Source organism: Crocodylus siamensis, chromosome 1 (genome assembly GCF_052110815.1).
Source record: "Crocodylus siamensis isolate JL-2025a chromosome 1, ASM5211081v1, whole genome shotgun sequence".
In the NCBI taxonomy this organism is placed as follows: Eukaryota; Metazoa; Chordata; order Crocodylia; family Crocodylidae; genus Crocodylus; species Crocodylus siamensis.
Window position 1 is genome coordinate 298,612,844 of NC_143395.1, and position 20,597 is coordinate 298,633,440.

At 46.5% G+C, this 20,597-nt stretch overlaps 1 protein-coding gene across 1 annotated transcript in view; it reads right to left on the bottom strand.

Moving 5' to 3' along the window:
* The window catches only part of RFX8 (regulatory factor X8), a 58,325-nt gene extending 57,291 nt beyond the window's left edge, over positions 1-1,034 (bottom strand). The window contains exon 1 of the mRNA XM_090046650.1: positions 976-1,034. Within this exon, the coding sequence (XP_089902776.1) occupies positions 976-1,034 (59 nt within the window). The remainder of the gene's footprint in view (positions 1-975) is intronic.
* Positions 1,035-20,597: the final 19,563 nt, after the last annotated feature.

The following is a 20,597-nucleotide window of genomic DNA, read 5'->3' on the forward strand; positions in this document are numbered from 1 at the left end:
CAGTGGCCAGTCCTGACCCATTGCCCCTTGCTCCCGACCCTCTGCCCCTGCTGCCCAGTGTGTGGAGCAGGGGGTGAGAGTGTGGGTCAGGGGGGTGCCAAAAAGCCCCTTGCAAGTTTGAAGCCTGTCAACCAGCAAGAGAAAAGCCACGGTTTCCCGTGTTTTTCTCCTTTAGAGGAAAATCCATTTTTAAAGTTTCTTGATCTATTTTTTAAGTTTGCTCGCGGCCCTTTCATATATTCTTGCAACCCACTTTTGGGTTGTGACCCGTGGGCTAGACTAGATGACGTCTGGAGGTCCCTTCCATCCCTGCTTCGCTATGACTCTACCCAAGGAGAGAACGTCCACCACTGCGCCTGCATCTGGCCACACATCCACCCCCAGCAAAGACAACATCAAGAGACCACTGATACTGCCTCGCTGTTGGATCCGGGCCTCTAACTGCTGCCCTGGACATGGCCGGCCTGCCCATACCCACCTATGTATGTTTGAAACCACACCAGACCACCCTCCCCTTCAACCAGCCACCCCCACGCCACGCACAGCCTTGTTGCTGGGGGGGGAGTGGGGCACCCCCCTTGGGCGCCAAAGCAAATGAGGCACCAACAGGTGCTGCCCAGCCAAGGCAGGGACAGAGCCACAAGGGTGGGGGGCACAGGCAAGCATGGGGAGGCATGTGCCCCCTGGGTCTGTGTGCCCCCAGCCCCAAACTTCCCTGCTACGGCACTGGCCACGTGGCTTCCTCAGCAAGGGGGTTCAGCTGCCTGCAGGACACAGCCAGCCCAAAAGATGGGTGCTCGGGCACCAGGGTGAGGGCATGCTGGGCCCCCTACCTGCCCCGGGCCCTGCCGTGCACCCGGACCCATGTGCTCTGCTGGGCACAGCCCTTCTGCCCCCTGCTGCTGGAGATATTCCACCCCCCGCCAGCTTGGCATCCTTAATGCCCCCTCGCAGAGGCAAAGGAGCGGCCCCTACCACTGCGTGATGCAGCGGTGCTCGCTGCTCCGGCCCCCGGCCGCCGCCGCCGCCGCCATCCCCGCAGGCGGGGCCGGGCCGGGCCGTGTTTACTTTGGAAGCGGGTTCCACCCGCGCGCCCCGCCGCACCCGCGCGCCGCCCGGCCCGGCCCGGCCCGCCGCGGGGTTTTGACGAGTTTACACAGTCTCAAATACAGGAGTGCATACAGGAGGGGTCCACTGGTGCAGCTGCACCTCTCCTTTGATTCCCGCTACTCCCACGTTTTAAAACCAACTCTCTGAGAAGGGTGGTGGCTTTTCTATTCACCCAGTTCTGAGAGTCAGTGGACTTCATGGCTCATTATAATCTCCTCTTTCCACTCCCCAGGTGTCAAGGATCCTCTCCCCTTTTTAAGGATGTTCCACGCTTCAGGCAATCCTTTCCTCTGCAATTTTGCTGTCTGTTAGCCATTCCTGGTAGTGGGCATTTATACATGTACCCTTTCCTACTGCAACGGGCTGGAAACGCGGAGCATCGGAGCAGACTCAGTGAATCGAGTCTGTTCCACATGGGAGCTGATATGCCTGGCGCTGTGTCGCATTCATGTGTGTAAATGGCAAAATGCATGCCAGCGCTGAGAAAGTGGAGGTGGTGCGCTTTTGAACTAAAAACACCTTCGATGTGTTTTGGTTGAAAAGTGCATCACTGCCAGTTTTTCAGTGCTCACGCACATTTCTCCATTGATACAAACGCACATGACAGCACTGGGCATTTAAAAAAATGTGCCGCGTACATGTCTAAGAATGCCCTGTGTCTTTTTTCTATTTCACAGCCCTGAAAACTGTTCTAAGTCTAGCTAAAAACCTTAACTCAGATGTAAAAATATTAACTCAGATGTAGAAATGACTGACAGTGAAGCACTGGATGCAGTATCAAGATACTTAATCTGAATAAGAGACGTACCTTTAACTATAATAACTATAGAACTAACGAAGCAAGCATATCACCCACATAAACTCAGAAACAAGACTTTGTTTTGTGAGATCTGTCTACACTAGAATCACTGTTGTAGCTTCAGCAGAGTATGGATATTCCCAAGACAGGGATGACCGTAAGTATTAGTAGCAGTTTAGCTGCAGCCTTTTTTACACAGGCTGCAAAACCCATGGGTAAAATACTCCGGCAATTAATCCATGCTGAGCTCTGTGCTGCCAAGACCAGACTACTACCAGTGACCAAGTTACTTGATTTATAGCTGACTCAGATAGGTCTATAATATCTAGTCATCACAGGAATGATTGCAGTGTATATATATCCTTGGACAGGAACAGCAGACAGAAGAGACTTGGGCTCAGGTAAGGACATCTCAGGCTATAAAGAGAGAGCTATATCTATACTAAAAGGGGAAGGCTGTCTCCCTTCTAGTGCTAGTCTGGAAAGCCTCTGTTGGTAAATGCATTGCAGTACTATGAGCATCTTCTTTAATAACATATGTATTAAGAAAATAAACATGGAATTGGACCTAAGTGTTTGGGGGCTTTTGTCAGGCTGCCTTCACTTCTATGCCTGCCTTGCACTTAGAAAGCCATTAAACAGCCAGTGTGCAGTTTTGCGATTTTGATTTACCTAGCATTTTGATGTTGCTCTAGATCTTCATACCTCTCACAAAGTTAAGTCTCTTGGGATGCTTATATGCAGTCTACATTGGAAGAAAACAGGCTGTTAATAAACAGTCATTGACTATTGTACCTAACTGTTCAGGTTACAGTTTATGTAGGGCAGTCTCTATTTTAGGAGACAGCATTTAAGCATGTGATTTGATAACCATGTGGGCACAAAGGATTCTTCTCATCAAGGCTTCAACACAGTATCACACCTCCACATACTAAAACAACATATGTGGTACCTCACATGCACGTGTACCGCTTCCTAAAAGGCAGACTATAATATAGGAATATAAAATAAAACATTTCTACCTTCAAGTTGTCCTTTATGTCTTTTTTCCTCTTAACATTTCTGCCTAGTGACATATTTGCTTTGATCTTCATGTCATAACAAATAAAGCAAATCTGTCTTTGCCAAACCTTTCTGCTATGGTACGAACAGTTAATTAGCATAAAGAAACCACAAGAGTTTCTGAGAAGCAGAAGTGATATAATGCAATTCTGTCCACTAGGAAGCTTTTAGATGCTCCAGCCATATATAATTTATTTTTGTCAGTCACATGGTGGTAACTCTCATTTTGCATAATGGATGCTTGCAATGGAAAAGTGCTTACAATGTTTCAGTGGAGCAGACAGTCTTTTCATCTGTCTATAGCAAAGAGAAATTTAGCAATTAGAGGAGTTTAAGGGACCCTCATATAAACAATGAAAGCAATGTTTTAGATACCTACAGACGTATTAAAGCAGGGCTTATGTTATCCAGTTATTATACAGTAGTGCAAATGTACTGCTGCATAATAACTTCCTATAGCATATTGCCTTTATGCAATATTCGTACTTACATATAAATTGCTTTCCTACCTGTTAATTATACAGAATTCACATTTGGGAACATTTCATTCAGTGCCAAGAAGGTCCTATTATGCCTAGAATTTGTGCCCAGTTTCTGCTGAGTAGTACTTTAGGCTTTAAGCCTGCAAATATTTTCATATATGCTTATGTTGGCATAGTGAAGTGATTCTCAACCAGGGTGCCATGGCACCCTGGGGTGCCTTGAGATCTTTACCAAGGTGCCATGAGGTACCACACAATGTTAGCATGTCTAGCTGTGCAAACATAGTTCACAAGATAAACCCAGAGTGTCAAAAATATACTGACCCACTGTGGTCTTCCTCAGTTCTTAGCAACAGAATTACTCTGTTATTTTTCTGTTCTCAAACAATGAGTGAAAACTAAGAGCTGGCATTTTCTCAGGGGGCCTAGAGTCTTATCTGGAGGTATCTTGAGTTTATTGAGGAGTGCTTCAAGTCTAAAAAGGCTGAGAACTGCTGGCATAGGGTCTCTCAAATTAAGGGCCTTGTCTGTACAGTTACAACTGCAGGATTCAGGGTCACAGTTATGCTGGTACTAAAGAAACTATTTAATTCTATATTACTGACTACATTAAAGACATCAAGTTTTTCATGGGCACTCTGTTTATGAGAAAAGATTAATAAATAGGACTGCTTGTGTATAATCAGCATAGTCCAAGGTGGCAGTCTCACCAGTTAAAATATCTTCTTTATATAACACAACCTCATAATTGACACACATGGAATTAGGAGAAATGTTCTTTAAAAGAGAATGTTTGCTACAATTAAGTTGTCAGTTGGGTGCACCATAATTATGAAATAAATCAGTTTCTGCTCTTGGGATTGTTAAAAGACAAACTTGGTTATAGACAGCATTATAATCTTGTAATATATACGTTTAAAATATATGTTGAGCTCTGGACAAACCATTTATGCTTATTATTTTGATCAAAGTGTTCTGAATTACAGGTTTAATCCTCTTTCAGTTGAAGTGAATGTCAAAACATAAGGTGGCTTTGAGTTGGACCATAGTAGCCTATCTTTGTATTCTATCAAGGAGAGACGCTATAAAAATCACCAGGAAAAAAACCTTTCTTTGACATTAATGGGTGGAGGATTTGGTATAGGAGAAACAGCAGGGAATTTTTTAAAGCGGAAAAACAGAACCTGATCATGTCTATTGCCTTTTGTCTAGCAGGATAAAGGAAGGGACGAAGGGAACCAAAGCTGTAAGCTTTGGGGCCAGGGTGGGAGGCAGTGAAGACAAGAGAAGCGAAAATAATGTAAAGCAGCACGAGGTTGTGGGAGGCTGGAAGATTTTGCTGGATCTGTTGTTGTTTCTCTGAGGCTGGGGAGAGGCTTGGGCTGGGACTGTAACAATCTTTCCTCAGGGCCATGAGGATGGAGGCATATTTTGCTATGTGTGTGCATGTGACAGAGACAGCAACAGACACACAGAGAGAGAGAGAGAGAGAGAAAGAGAGCACTTATTCCAGGGGAGCTGAAGGGGCTCTTTTGCGCTGTGTGTTACAGTCTCTTTCCTTTCATGAGAGGTAGGAAACTAAAACAGTGCATTATTTGGTCTTCAAACAGAAGAATTACAGGTGTTAGTCAAAATTTGAACAAAAGCGTTGTCTGCAAAAGGTAAAAAATGCTGCCTCAAGAAACAATTCATCCACTACATTTTTTGTTGTTTTTCATATCTCCACTAGATGACCTACCAGGAATACAGTGGCATCTATGTAAAGAACCCTTTAAAAGGACTGATTTTTTTCTTTTGATATTTTAATGATGCCTAGCTATTAGCTGTCACCTCAATCTGCTCAGTTTACTGTGAATAGCAATCTTGACCATCTCGGCTAAATTTCAACTCTAGTTTGAAAAAAATCAAGAGTTTAAAAAATACAAAAGAGCTTATCTTTCTGGGCCACACCAATTGAAGCAGCAGCAAAACAAATAAACAAACAGAACCCCAGAAAGGCAATTGCTGCCACCCTCACCAAAAACAGAAGTATTTTGACATGCTGAGAAACATTGGCATCTATTCACTCTCCTTTTCAGCATCCACTCTCTGCCACTGTGTGACACAGGAGACTGGGCAAGATGGACCTATGGTCTGGCCCAGTAAATGGCAGTTCTTACATTCTTACTGTAGGGTCTCTGCTTGTGAGACAGGGGCAGAACTCTTTGTGTCCTGCATAAGATGTGCACTCAAAGATGTATGCTTGGGGTTGGCAACATCTGGTCCACAGAGTCATTGGATCCAGTTCACAATGCTACTGGATCTGGCCTGCAGAGACCCAGGGCTTTGCCTATGCCCACAAGAGTGCCTGTATCAAGGCGAAGCAGGAGGGAGCTACTCCAGGGTTGAGCAACTTCCAGCCATACCCTTGAGACTGCTTCTTCCCCTCCACCACCTTAGCTTCCTTCCGATTGTGGCATGGGTGCAGCTTCCAGCTGGTGGGGCGCAGTGCTGGCTGGGCACCTGGAAGCTGCATCCAAATTACTGCCACTTCTTCCTTCCCTTTTTCTCTTTCTCCTGTACCCTTTCTCTCCCCCTCCTCCTTCCCCCCGCCCCCAGCAGCACAGAAGCAGGAACCAAGCTGGCAGCCATGGAGCAGATTCCCACTGGCTATAGAAGCTGTGCTCACTCCCCAGCTGAGCCTGGGAGAAACAGAGACAACATGGGATGACCCTGGTGCAGCTGCAGGCAGAGCCCCTCCACTGCTGTGGAAGCTGCCCAGCCCACATTGGATCAGAGCTGGGTTGTTGCAACCCATGGTTTGAAAAGGCTGCTGGCTACTGATGTATGCAACTTAGTATAGCAAAGATGTCTCAGGCAAGGGCCTGAGACAAGTCCACATCATCTCAGCCTGGTGTATAATATCTGGCAGCCGGAGGAATGATTACAAAACATTTTAGTAAGTGCTTATGTTTGTCCAAGGTCAATAAAATACTTAAGGATGTGCTTCCCTTTTGCTTTATGCTTAGCTTATTTGCTTTACTGAATAGGTGTAGCTTGGTGAATCAGTATGCTAATAAATTAGGGCTCCTATAAAGATGATGCTATCAGTGACGCATAAGGCATGTAGCAAAGTTCTCTTAAATCAGTGACTGTTTCTTGATCAAGCATCTATCTATTTCTTGGTAATCCCTCAACTAGTGTCCCTTCTCAAGTTACCCATTTTTGGTTAAGATCAATAAGAAAATTCTAAGGGAACAACTCTGGCAGTACATGATGTACCCAGATCTCTCACTCAGACAGCACAATTTCAGTCCTGGATATAGTAGAACAGGGCTGCCCAACCTCTAAGTGGTTGGGTGCCACATGCCCTGTGGGCTGTGTTAGCAGAAGCTGCACCAGGAGGGACCACGGGCCCTTAGGACCACACACTGCAAGCCCTCCCTTCCAGCACTGTGCCCTCCAGATCCCCCCTCAGCCATACTTCTCCCCACTGTACCACATGCCCCAGCATCCCCACCTCCAGTGTACTGCGTGACGCGGTGTTCTCTGCCATCCCCTCCGCTGCACTGTGCATCTCCTGGGCTGCTTTGCACATCTCCAATCCTACTGCACCCAGGTGCCCACACCCCTGCTGCACCATACACCCTGGCATTCTGCCTCACCCTCACCTTGCCAGCCATGGGCTCTTCTTCACTGTGCCTCTCAGGCACCCCAGACCACAGGCTCCCCCACCTCTGGGGTGGAGAACGGGAAATTGGAGGGAGAGGAAACCCCCAGAAGAGAGTAGCCACCGGGTGTGGAGGGGGAATCTGGGAGCTGTAATTTAACTTCCCCACCGGTCACATGTAACCTGTGTGCTGCCAGTTTGACAGCCCTGTAGTAGCATATAGAAGCAGCACTGGTATTGCTGGCTGTTGATCTCCTTCTGCCCATAAATGAAACCCAAGTATGCAGACTGATGGATTTAGATCTACCAGAATCCTTTGAGATCAGCCAATACAAGCTCTTTCTAAGGCAAAGGCAGATTCTACCAGAGTCCATGAAGATCTCTTTGAATGACTATATTCTCTCCTTTCTGAGGGCTCAAGGACTTTTTCCTGCCATGTTTCACAGGATTTTGCCTTGTTAGCCTTCAATGTGTATACAAAACCTTTAAGAGGGTTAGTGATAAAAACATGGAGTTGCAGTGTCTCTCTTCAATGCACTGATGACACCAGTTTTTGTATGTTCCTCTTTTTTGGCCCTAATCAGTGTGGTAAAGCAGTTTACCCTGTGATTCCTGGAGAATGCGATATGTGTAAGAGCTACTACCCTTCTGTCTAGAAGAGGTTAAAATTAAGCTTACAGGATGAAGGAGGCAACATGTTCGCTTCTGTTTGGCACAAGATGTAGAATTTGCTCTTCCAAGTCTAAATGGTAATGACTGCATGTGTCTCATTCTTTTTGTGTTTTTTGTGGCACTGATTGTCTAACAGCAATGGTTATGCTCTAAGCTTCATGAATGTATTACTGTTCTAGGTAATAACTGTGCTTCATTTTCATATGTTGCACTTATTTGAATAGCTACTAAATACAATTTTCTTTATATAAAACAATGATGAGTCACTCAAAGGACCTGTTTGATCCCAGAGGCTGGTGAATAAAACAGCAGCCTCGACATTAGTTTCTGTGCCTGTTTAGGAGACTACTTCCAAATATTCTTTGACTGGACTTGTGCATCAGAAATGTATGTGGAATAAAGCCATTAGCTGTTACAGAAGCATTGGGGTCAGGACCTGCTTAGAAAAAGGTTTTATTTAAAGTCCATTTATGAGAATTTTGAAATGGTGAAAAACACTCTCTTCTGTATCCTTTCCAGTCCCCAAATAAATACTGTCAAGAAGTACGGATGTTTTTGGAGTTAAGCCTATTTAAGCATAAACTGTTGGGCAGATCACAGCAAGGATGCTATGCTACTTACACAGCTCACAGCAACCATGCTTACCACAATAATGCAGATTTCTAATCCCCAGCATCCAGACCTCAGCCAGCCTCCTCTCAAGAGCATTATTTACCTATATGGTAAAAAACCTCTGCCTGGTCTGTGTTTGCAAGCTATTTTGATTAAAAACATAAAGCAGTTGCAGGAAACCATTGCATTCTGGGAAGCTGTAATATATATTACTATCTAAGTAAAAAAGAAATTACCCCAAATTAAAAATTTATTGTTTATGGTATGCTGATCTTATGCAACCCTAGCAAAAGCAAATTCAAAAAATAAATTAGAGACAAATATTTCATTTAGTGTATTAACTATACTTCAACAATAGCATCTAAAAGATGCTTCTCAAAAACCTTAAAAGTATTAAAAATAAGAAAAGCAAAGGTCTTGGACCTAAACATGGTCCATTGCACTAGTATGATTAAGGCACACTCATTTTTGTAGCCAGCAGCATCCTATGACTAGCATTGTATCAAGCAGTCTTAACCCAGCATCCCAAATGACCATTGCATTTACAGCTGGTTTGACTGGGGTCAGTCAGTGGGAGGCTCAAATTCATACCTCTTGAGCTACACTAAAATACCATCATCACTCTACCATTACATCCATTCAGTATACTAAGAGTACCCTTAAGTAGACAATTGTATAATTATCTCTTAATAATTTTACAAGTGACCTTTATTAGAACAACTGAAAAAAATGGCCTCAATTTTTAATAGAATATAGCCTATGATTTAATCTGACAAGGGAACTTCACCACCAACTTCTTGGAGTGGTTGTACTTTTCATATCAAAAGGACGTGTAAAAGGAATATATTTTGTGTATAGTTTGTTATGAGGGAGAATGATAAAATCATAACACTACAAATAGTTTCAAAATCTCTTATCTGTAACCTCTGTACTTTTGTTGACCATTCACACTTTATCATAGTGCAACATGACCTATCTTCATTTAGACAGTAAGCTACTGGGAAAGGACAGCGTCTTTTATATCTGTAATGTATCTTATCACATTTAATAATAATTTTGCATGAAATGTTTAACAAGTAGTAGATACAGAGAAAGTGCCATGCTGAGACACACAATTCTAATTGGCTTATTCAAAGCTGCCATGAGAAGTTTGGGGCTACATTTGTCTTTTGTTTAAACCATTTAGATATTAGTTCATGTTCCTTGTATTGCTAAATCCTCCTTGTCTTTTATACTGAATCCTACAAAAATGTTCATTTATACCTTTTGAAAATCAGAGTTGTCATTTTGGCTTGTTTTTCATCACAACTGGCCGACGTAAGTTTTGTTAAGTGGATTCAGCCTCTTTAGTTCTTCTAAAAAATGATGATGACAGTTCTTTTATGAAAAGAAAAGATGGCTGGTAGGGCCTCTGTAAGCCCTACATCCTCAGGAACTACACATATCCAATGTTCAGCTCATAGTCAGAAGTCGCTGCTAATTGCATCATTGCCTTAATAGTTTGGAAGTGACAGCTTATGCCTCCCCCCATTCATCTTAGCAGAAACAATCATAAACTCCCCACCCCCAAACCAGTGACTAGCAACCTTTACAAGCCATGGGCCAGAATAACCAAGCTCCAGTCTGAGGCAGGTTGAGGGGCTTTGGCACTGCATTGGTAGGGGGGGACCAGGGCCAGACAGCTAGTCACTGTGCTTTCACCACCACCATTTCTCTTCACCCACAGTTTTCCAGCTGTGGTGTAGGCTCAGCTTCCAGCCAGTAGTGAACTGAACTGGGGTCAGAGAGCTGAAAGCTATCTGTGCTGCTGCCACTTCCCCCTATGCTGCCTCCCCCTCCTTCCAGAGGAAGGCAGGAGGAAGAAACAGTGGTATGGATGCAGCTTCCAGTTACCCAGCTCTGGCACAGCTCCTTACTGCCCAGCTTTGGTGCAGACACAAGCACAGGCAGAGCCCTCTGGCTCTGTGGGCTGGATTCAGTGGAACTGGCCAGCCGGCTGCGTATGTTGCTGACACCTGCCATAAACATTAAGAGTATTTATTTATAAGAAAAACATTTTTTCTATTTTCCTAGTGAAGTGCCATTGTCAAAATGATAGAATATTTTTTCACTAATGTCCAATAGAGCAGGTTCTATAAATATGCCACTAACATCAAAGGATACCCCACGTACCTTATGTTTGTGTATATTATGCTTTTCCATAAGTATGAGTTACAAAATCAACCGTTATAACACAGACAGTAAGAAGCTTCAATGTTACCAAATTGCATATTAGTCCATGATTCTGCAGCTTCTTTTATATTGCTCCATTGACTTGGAGATGTTTTGCAAGGATGCACATGGGGCCAGATCCTGTTTCATCTCTTGGGCACCAAGAAAACTTAGGCACCTACGTGTGATCTATTCCACTCTGTTCAAGTCCCTGAAAATCCCCAAATGTATGTACTTCTGTAATACACCATCCTTTTTCCCTTAAAACTGAGTCACAAAAAAGCAGTGAGGAAGAAAAAGACCCATCTCATCTTTTGTATGAACATTGTTTCAGGGACTCTAGAACAATGGAATAGGATTGCACTTAGGGTGCAAACAGATACAGCATTTTTAGCAGGTCAGCTTGGCACTGAGTTTGACCCAGATCAAAGTATATTGCCTGTATTGACAAGTACAAGCAGGGATAGTCTCTGGGATGGGATCACCCCTGATCATGTAGAAGCAAGTTGCCATTGTGATATGGATACTCACTATCATTGAGAGCCTCCAGTCCTTGGCCAACCAGTTCATCCTCAGCAATCATCTCCATACATGGTGGGGTCAGCGTGCAGGAGGTGTGCCTGGTGATCAGGTATGTGCTAGCACCATGGTTCACCAACCTGGGGGGTTGTGGCTGGTTTGGCCTGCATGGGATCCCCAAACTGTGTTGACAGTACCCATATCACTATCCTTCCCTGTATGCACTGTGCCCAGGACTTCATTAACTGCAAGAGTTTTTTCTTAATTGTGATGCATAGTGGATCAACTTGGACGTTTATACATGTCAATGTCAAGGCCCATGATAGCTGGGTATTCAGGAAATCTGGGCTGCCTGAAATGATAAAGCAACCAGAGTTTTCCTTTGGGTTTCCTACTGTTGAGGTGGAGGGGATGACTTTACCACAATGCTAACTGGGGCTCCTGTCTACCTGCTATAGCTCTGGCTGATGAAGCCATTCACAGGCTGCTAGTATTCGCATAAGGACGTCTTTCGCTACTGCTTCAGCAGCTGCTGCATGGCTATGGAGTGCATGTTTGGGTGTCTCAAGGTGCACTGGAAGTCAGTGGGGGGGCCTCTGTCTGAATGCCAGTGACCACTGTGTGCCTCACTTCATCAACTTTACCTGCATTCTGCATAACAGCTGCATGACCAAAGGGAAGTCTGTTCCCAGGGCCTGGGCAGGGGAAGCAGTGATAAGCAGACTAAGAGAAACGAACCGCTTTTTGCATCAAAGAGACCAACCACTGGGCACTGCATGTGAGGGATACCCTGGTAGAACACTTTGATAGACTTTGAGACGTGGGGTAGGGACTGGCCTATAGGGAGCAGAAGCCAGGCAGGCATGCGACCACTGTGTGCATTTGCCGTTTGCACATCTCTTCTATTAGATGTTGCCAACTGAAGTCAAGTTATCTCATAGTCATTGCTAGTGTGGGTATGAGTAAGAGGTGGGGAGATGGGAACGGTGGTTCTGGAGTGGGGTGAAGACTGTGACCTCAGCTGGGGTGTGGAAAGGGATCATGGGTTCCTTGCTTGGATTTGAGCCCAGCAGCTGCTGTGTCAGCACACCACCCACTGAAGAAGCTTTATGTATGCCTCTCCTTATGCTTGTAACAAGTTCCCTCGGTGGTGCAGTCTTTGCTGCCCCATAATCAGAGCAGGCTTCACTGGCCATGTTTTTCTTATTCCAGTAATGGAAACCACAATTTTCCCTAACCAGAGTGGGTTTTATTGAACAAACAGTAGAAAAAAAAAGTGTACTCCTTGCCAAACTCCCAAGCCCAAAAATAAACAAGGAACTAAACAGCCGAAGAGCAGGAAAACAACAAAGCAAACTTTAAGGGGCTTGTGCAGGAGGTAGTCTGGGGAGGGTTTCCTGTCCCTGAGGAACCTATAGACTCCTGTTTAGTGGTTGCCCTTGAATGGTGTGGTGACCTGGAGTGTCAAGCGTCACAGGTTGAAGGCCCACACACCCCATGTCCCCTTCAGTGTTGCCAAGTCTCACGAGAAAAAAAGGTGGCACTGTCTTTAAAAACAAGCCCAACCCATTTCAAGCCCAAAACCAGCCCAACCCAACCGCCCAACCCAACAGGGGGCTATGGGGAATTTTGGGCGCTATTGCACCCCCAAAACCCCTCTCTAATGCTGACCCTGCTGGCAGGGTGTGTGTGGACCTGCTCTGTAGCTGGGCTGGGATCTTGAAGCAGTGATTGCATGGTCCGGACCTGGGGCAGAGATGTGATCTGCAGCTGACATGCCCCACACAGGTGCATGCAGGCAGTGGATTGCAGCTCTACCCCGGCTCTGGACCATGCTGTCATGCTGCAAGGAACCAGGGCAGAGCCATGATCCACTGCCTGCACAGCCCTGCCCAGGGGAGGCAGGCTGCAGATCATGGGTTGGCCTTAGCTACAAACCATGCTGTCACTGCCACAAGATCCCAGCTTAGCTTTGGAGCAGCTCCATGCCTTGCTGAACCCCCTGCCAGCACTGTTGGGGCTGGTCTCCATGGAAACCCTGGCCTGCTATAACAGCACAGCTGCTGCTGGGGTCTCCAAGGAAACCTGCCCCAACCACACAGACAGGGGCTGCCGGGAAATGGAGTCCAGCCACTGGCTGCATCTGCCATTTTGCCCACCCCTGAACTATAACTTTTTTTGTTTGTCATGTATTACAAAAAAGCCCCAAATAAGCGACCTCCAAATAAAACAACCCCCAAAAACTGCAACCCGTGACTTAAAAAAATTAAAGTGACTTTTAAAAAAAACAAACCCAATTCTACTTATTATAAGCAGACTTGGCAACCTTGATCCTCTTGTCTGCCCAGAACTATCTACACTAGGTCCAGTGGCAGGACCATGTTATGGGGGCAAAGGGACTGTGTTCCCCAACTAATGTAAAGAGGGTACATGTGCACTGGGTTCTGAGCTGTTGTTGGTGCCTGCTACTGGGGGCGGGGAGGAGGGATTGACATTGGCTGTTACCTGACTGCTTGACAGGGTGTGGCTTTCTTCACTCTTCAGTGGTGGCTGATGTTGCCAACCACTGCTGATGAGTGATGAGCCACCATTGTGAGTTGTGGCCTGGTGCAGCAAATTGGTACAGGGGTTTGCAGCCCACCTTGATTTCAGGTCCTGCTGCATGCCCCAGGATTGGGGAGTAGATACATATATGGGTTGCAGGAACTGGCAGCTCTGGTTGCCCATGGGTGATCAGGAACCTGGAGGCAGTGCCAGCTGAGTGATACCATGGAGTTATGTGGAGAATGCCCAGGATGCACTCTGTCTGCAGGGTCATCATAGTCACAACTTTCACTCCCAACTCCATCCTCAGGGCCTCCAGCATTAAATCTGTGGTACAGGAGGCATTATCCACTGCTTTGCGGATGGCTGTGGATTTCTGGCTAGCCACATGGAAGAGTGCTTGGCTGCATATCAGCCCTGGTAGAACTCCATCCACCTCTGCCACTCTGAGGCTTCAGCAACCCAAATTCATGTACCCTCAATGAGAGATTCCAGTATCTCCATCTTCATCTACCCATGGTGCCTCCTGTGCGTGGCAGCCCTCTGTGCTCCACCCGCACACTGTGACCATGAGGCATCTTCAGAGCTAGAGGCGGCAGATCTGTCCATAGCAGGAGTCTGTCTTGAAAATGGAACAGCAAAATGGGCAGTCTCTGTTTACCACCCTACCACTGCCATAAGATGAAGAACTCATCATCACGTTGTAAGTTGCAAAGTTATCTCTGCCACCTCTTTCATTGTGCCTGCGGACTCTTACCATGGTAAGTTCATGATCCCCTTCACCTCCTGCATCCCAGGGTACAGTCCCAATGAATTCCGTTCCACTGCCTTTCTCCTCATAGTTTCATAGTTTTTAGGGTCAGAAGGGACCTGAGAAGATCATCTAGACCAACCCCCTGCCATGACAAGAAAGAGTACTGGGGTCAAACGACCCGGGCAAGGTGTACATCTAGCCTCCTCTTAAAGACCCCCAGGGTAGGAGCCAGCACGACTTCTCTTGGAAGCTGGTTCGAGATCCTAGCTGCCCTGACAGTGAAGTAGTGCCTCCTGATATCTAGCTTAAATCTACCCTCTGCCAGCTTGTGACCGTTATTCCTGGTCACTCCTGGCAGTTCTCAGGGGAACAGGGACTTCCCCAGTGCCTGCTGGTCCCCCCTGACTAGTTTGTAACAGGCCACTAGATCCCCCCTCAGCCTTCTCTTGTGGAGGCTGAACAGGTTCAGGTCCCGTAGCCTGTCCTCATAAGGCCTGCCCTGCTGCCCCCTGATCATGCGAGTGGCCTTCCTCTGGACCTTCTCTATGTTGTCCACATCCCTCTTGAAGTGCGGCGCCCAGAACTGGATGCAGTACTCCAGCTGCGGCCTGACCAGTGCTGCATAGAGGGGGAGGATCACCTCCTTGGACCTGCTTGAGATGCATCTGTAGATGCATGACAAGATGCAGTTGGCCTTCCTGACTGCATCCCCACTGCCGGCCCATGTTCATCTTGGCATCAATAATAACTCCAAGATCCTTTTCTGCTTCTGTACTGACAAGAGGGGAGTTCCCCAACCTGTAGGTATGGCCCCTTGTGGATATGCGCCAGAATAATTTTCTCAAAAAGCTTGCCCAGGATTGAGGTAAGACTAACTGGCCTATAGTTTCCCGGGTCCTCCTTTTTTCCCTTTTTGAAGATGGGAACCGCATTGGCCCTCTTCCAGTCCTCTGGCACCACACCAGAGCACCACAAGCGCTCGTAAAGCCGTGCCAGGGGTCCTGCAATGACCTCAGCCAATTCCCTCAGTATTCTAGGGTGGAGATCGTCCGGACCAGCTGACCTGAATACATCCAGTCCCTCCAGAAGTTCCCTAACTAGTTCCTTACTAACCCTTGGCCTAGGTGAGCCTCCCCTGGGGCCTGAGGGGGGCCCAGCGGGGGGGTGACTGTTCTGGTCCCTGCTTAGGAAAATGGAGGCAAAGAAATCATTAAACATGTTAGCTTTGTCGTCTGGTGTGACGACAAAATTTCCTAACGTGTCCTGCAGGGGCCCCACATTACCCGGAACCTTCTTTTTACCCCTATGTATTTAAAAAAGGACTTCTTATTGTCCTTAATTCAGGAAGCTAGTTCCAGTTCCATCTCTGCCTTGGCCTTACTGACTGCCCCCCTACATCCCTGAGCAACTGCAGTATAGTCATCCCTGGTGATGGCCCCTCCTTTCCATTGGGTGCACGCCTCCCTTTTAGATAGGACACATTCCCGGATGCTTTTGGTGCGCCATGGGGGCTTGTGTGCCCTCCTGCTCCCTTTGATCTGTATTGGGATTACCTTCCTTTGGGCTTGGAGGATCATCTCCTTAAGGAGTGACCACTCTCCTTGGACACCTGGCTCCCCTCCCTTCTGGGACCTCAGTGTTTCCCTGACTATTCTCATTAGCTCATTGAAGTCCGCCCTCCTGAAATCTAGGGCTGCTGCCTTGCTGCAGGCCTTTGCCACCTTGTGCTGGATTGTGAATTCCCCTTCCCCCAATGAGCCTAGTTTAAAGCCCGCCAGAGGAGGTCTGCCAACCTAGAAGAAAACACACGCTTACCTTTAGGGGAAAGGTGGAACCCATCCCATCCAAGCATGTCTCTTGTCGTGATGTGCCGGTCATGGTTAAGGAAGCCAAAGCCCGCCTCGACACACCATTCCCGAAGCCACCAATTGGTCTTTGCGATGCACGTTGCATGCCGTCTTATACGTCTACTCACTGGTAGGATAGAAGAGAAGCTATTCCCCCAGGTATTCCCCACCCCAAGCCAAACAGGGAGGGGCTCAGTTTTGGGCTTCATCCATTAACTCATTAACACAGTGCCATTAACACAGTGGTCTTTGAGTGTCATTGCTGCCTGTCCCAATTGTGCCCCTGTGTTGACAAGTTTGCACTAGTGCTGTCCATGGGGGATGTCCTCTGGGAGTTGATCACCAGTTCATAAACCTCAACCTACAACATGGCTAGGGAGAACAGAATAGTTGTTCTGCCTCTGTGGTCGGAAATGAATAGGTGAGTGAAGCCACCTGTGATCTGTCATACTTGGGAAGCAGAGTTCTCCTTTGGGTACCAGAGTGATTGCACTGAGTAGATGGGGTGAGGGGAGGGAAGTGCTGCATTTGAGATGCCTGGCCCCCAGACCCGCCTTCTCGGGCCACTTGCTGGGGGGTGCTATATCGTGACAAACATGCAAACATCCTTTGAGGAGCTCTTGAACAAAACAATCCACCTTCCTCTTGGTGCGTTTTCAGCCTGGTTTGTTGAGGGTTAGGGACCATATAGGTCTGTACACTCACATTCTGTTGTGGGACAAAAACTTGTGTCCTGTGACCATGGTGTAACAAATGTGACATTTGTCCATATCCTTAGGTGCCTAAGTCCTCTAATAGGTGGAATGGAATCTCACTCATGCTTCTCAGTGCTAGACATTATCCCTAGTTTATTTTGGTTCACTGATCATTTTCAGGCTGATCCTGATTTTGGTGTTCTCATTCCTAAGCACCCATGAAATAGCTATGAAAAACAAAGCAACCTATGAGTTGTTCACAAATTGGTCATGGCACCTACTTACTACTTGTAGCATGTGACTGGTCATTTAGCTACAGCAATTGGGAACAGTGGAGCTCCTGGAATGAGTAAGGACCAGACATGAGTGAAAAATGGAAAACACAGCCCATACATATTTATTTGAATTCAGACAAGAACTTTGATTTAACTGCCTTGCTAATCCTTTCATATTTATTTTCTATGAATATGCAATCACTTGAGCTTGACTAGCAAGATACTTGTCGGGGAGAATTCCCATGTGTCATACTCATGAAAAGCAAACATTTAATTCAAATGCACAGACAGTCACCAACAGGAAATTGTGAATTGTATATTTCATTATAATATGTGCAATTGATGCTGGCTTGGTTTGTTGTATAAATCAAATGGTGTGGCTCCATGAGTGGATAATGCACAGCACAACATGTCAATATTACAGTCAAGTATATAATTAAAACGTCATGCTGTATTGGTTAGTTACATAGGCTACAGCTGTGTAAGTTACAATTACATATGTAAATTGCAATTACCTAACATTAGAGAAGTTACAGTCCCTGCTTTAAACTGTAGATTGGATTGCAAAATCTGCAGCTTAAACAAACTTCTGGCCAAGGATAAATCATTGCAGAAATCCATTAAATAATTTTGAGTAACCAATATACTCAAAAGTTGGAGAGTCTATCCACAGAAAATATATCAAATAAATTACCTTCTAATAAAGACAGTTAATTTTAATAAGAATTGTGGGATTTGGATCTGGTGGCTACCTGTTTATTAAGTAATGATTCACATGGACAACAGCAGACCCTTACATTCTACAGGCTGCTCTGTGTTAAATTAAAGCTCGAAACTATATGGAACCAGGCTACCACAGAGCCAGCCTCCCTTCCTGTGCACTGTTCTTGCTGTCAGTGGGGAGTGGGGGGTGGTGTTGGGATACTAACTGTATCCAGCTTGGAGAGAGAGGGAGGGATCATGGCAGAACATTTTCTGTTTTCAAAGTCCAAATTTGTTAAATATTAGTGCACATTTGTGCCCTTGATAAGGGAGGGGTTAAAAATCGTGGGTGGTTAAATCAATGTTTTTTCATTATTATTACAATTATTATGAGTAGAACTATCAACATTTTTTGTTGGTCCATTTGCTATGCATTTTGTGACTTTTAATCTTGGTCTTGTATATATTTTAATGATGTAAAAGCACCTAGAGCCATGGTGTAGCAGGGCACTAGGGTGCCTGCTACTGATAACAGGAATATAGGCTCAGCTGCTAAGGCAACCGCTTGGGTCAGCTGACCAGAAGGGGGCAGGGCCTGGCCTTTATAAACTGCAAGGCCGAGGCCAGAGTCAGTTCCCTTGCTGGCAGCCTGAGAGGAAGAGAGAGCTCTGTGGGTGCAAGCAGAGCAGAATATAGTAAGGAAGCCGATGGCTTGAGCGGTATTGGCATGGCATTACGGGGTGGAGAGAACCCTGATAGATACAAACGAAGGATAGCCAGGTTGGCTTAAGATTTGTGTTATGGCCAAGGGGCTTTGCGTTTTCTGTTTTGGTTGGTTGGTGTGATATAACAACCGGAGGACCAGGTGAGGCTGTAGGGGTGGAGGAGGCCTCATTAGGAGCTCCCCAGTAAGGTGGGGGTGTTCCTAGTGCCGCAGGAGGCACTGTGTTTTGGGGTGTCCTGACCCCGGCCCAGTGCAGGCAGCTTCGGGAAGAGCTCAGTGCTGTGTGTAGGCAGAAGCCCCAGTGGGGCGTAGGCCCGAGAAGGTGGGTCTGGGGGCCAGGTAAGGCTAAGGCTGCCTGAGCCCCAACCTTGGGAAGCCCGAGTTGGGCATAGAAGGCCCCAGTGCGGGCGGAGAGCGTGAGAGGCGCGAGCAGAGAGCACGAGAAGCGCAGGCAAGGGCCCCAGTGTGGGCGGGAGCGAGGGAAGTGCGGGACACGGGCCCCGGTTGGGGGCGAGATCGCGGGGCCCTGGGAAGGGGGCAAGACTATTAAGCAGGCCCTGGGAAGGGGGCGTGCATATAGAGGCAAGGCCCAGAGTGGGCGGCGGTAGAAGGGCAAGGCCCCGGCACGGGTTACGAGAACACGGGAGATAGGCCCTGGTGCGGCGAGGGCCGTGGGAGAAGTGAGGGGACACCCGTGAGGGCGCAGCTCTGGTACAGTAAGACCCCGTGCCAAGGAAGGCAGCCTCCCATTAATGATATACCAACAAGACGTGGTGGGCAAAATAGAGGGTGCATTTAAGACCCAAGTTGGCATGGTAGGTAGGGGAGGTCACGGCACCCCTAGGTTGCCCTGTGACACATGGATAAGTGTTGCTAATAAGTAAATACATAAATAAACGATGAGCCTTTGTCATCTTTATGATGCAACTATATCTACCTTTTATTGTTTCTTATCAAAATAAAGACATCTTGCTTTTGCCCCAGGCCTTTTCTGCACCCTTACACAGATGTGAAGAGCTCATCCAAGACTCTAGCAGTTCTACTTACAACATAAAAGACCAAGAAGATTTTGTTCAGGGACAGAATTCATTTGTCAGTGTAATGCAAGAACTAAATCAGATCTGGTCTGCTCTGTCTTCACAAGTAACATCATTTATTCTATATTTGACAGTGAAAAAGCACTTGGCAGTCTCGTGGGATTTGAATTTTTCAGCTGTGTGGTTTAGGTCCAAAATTTCTAGCTGAGAAAGAAACACTGTGTATATGTCTCTAACAGCAGTAATTCATACAATGTAGTTGGATGATATTTGCTTGGGGCTAAGCAATAGGTCTAGGGACAGAAGTTACACATATATTGGTGTAAGTGATCAGAAACTGGTTTAAACCTGTAACAGAACAGAAGTTCGCTGCACATAAACCAGTTTCGAAATAGCTGAAACTAGTTTAAGATAAACCTGGTTGAATGTAGTATCAGACTGAACTGATTTGGGTCAAAACAGTGTATGAAACTTCTGTCCCAGACCCCTTCCTGGTTCAAGTTAAATCATAGTCCCCCAGCATCCCAGCATGCTTTTTAGCTCTGGGCTGGCCCTGCCTTTCTGCTCCCTAGCTGGAGCAGTGAGGGTTGGCTCACTGGCCTTACTGGCTGGCTCATTGGCCCTGAGGAAAACCCCAGCAGGGGTCTGGGGCCAGGGAGGGGGGTTAAACTTCTCTTCCCCTATGTATGGAGCAGTCCTGCTGGCTTACTTACTGCTGGCTATGACTGTGGACTACAAATCCCAGAGGCACCTGGAAGCAGAAAGAGGAAATGATGGAACAACCCTGTAGAGACCTGCTGCTGTGATTGTGGACTGCAGATCCCAGAGACCTTAGGGGCAGCAGGAAGAGGAAGTAAACACACAGTCCATGCTGGCTATTTGCCAGAGAGCCATGCTCTAGTG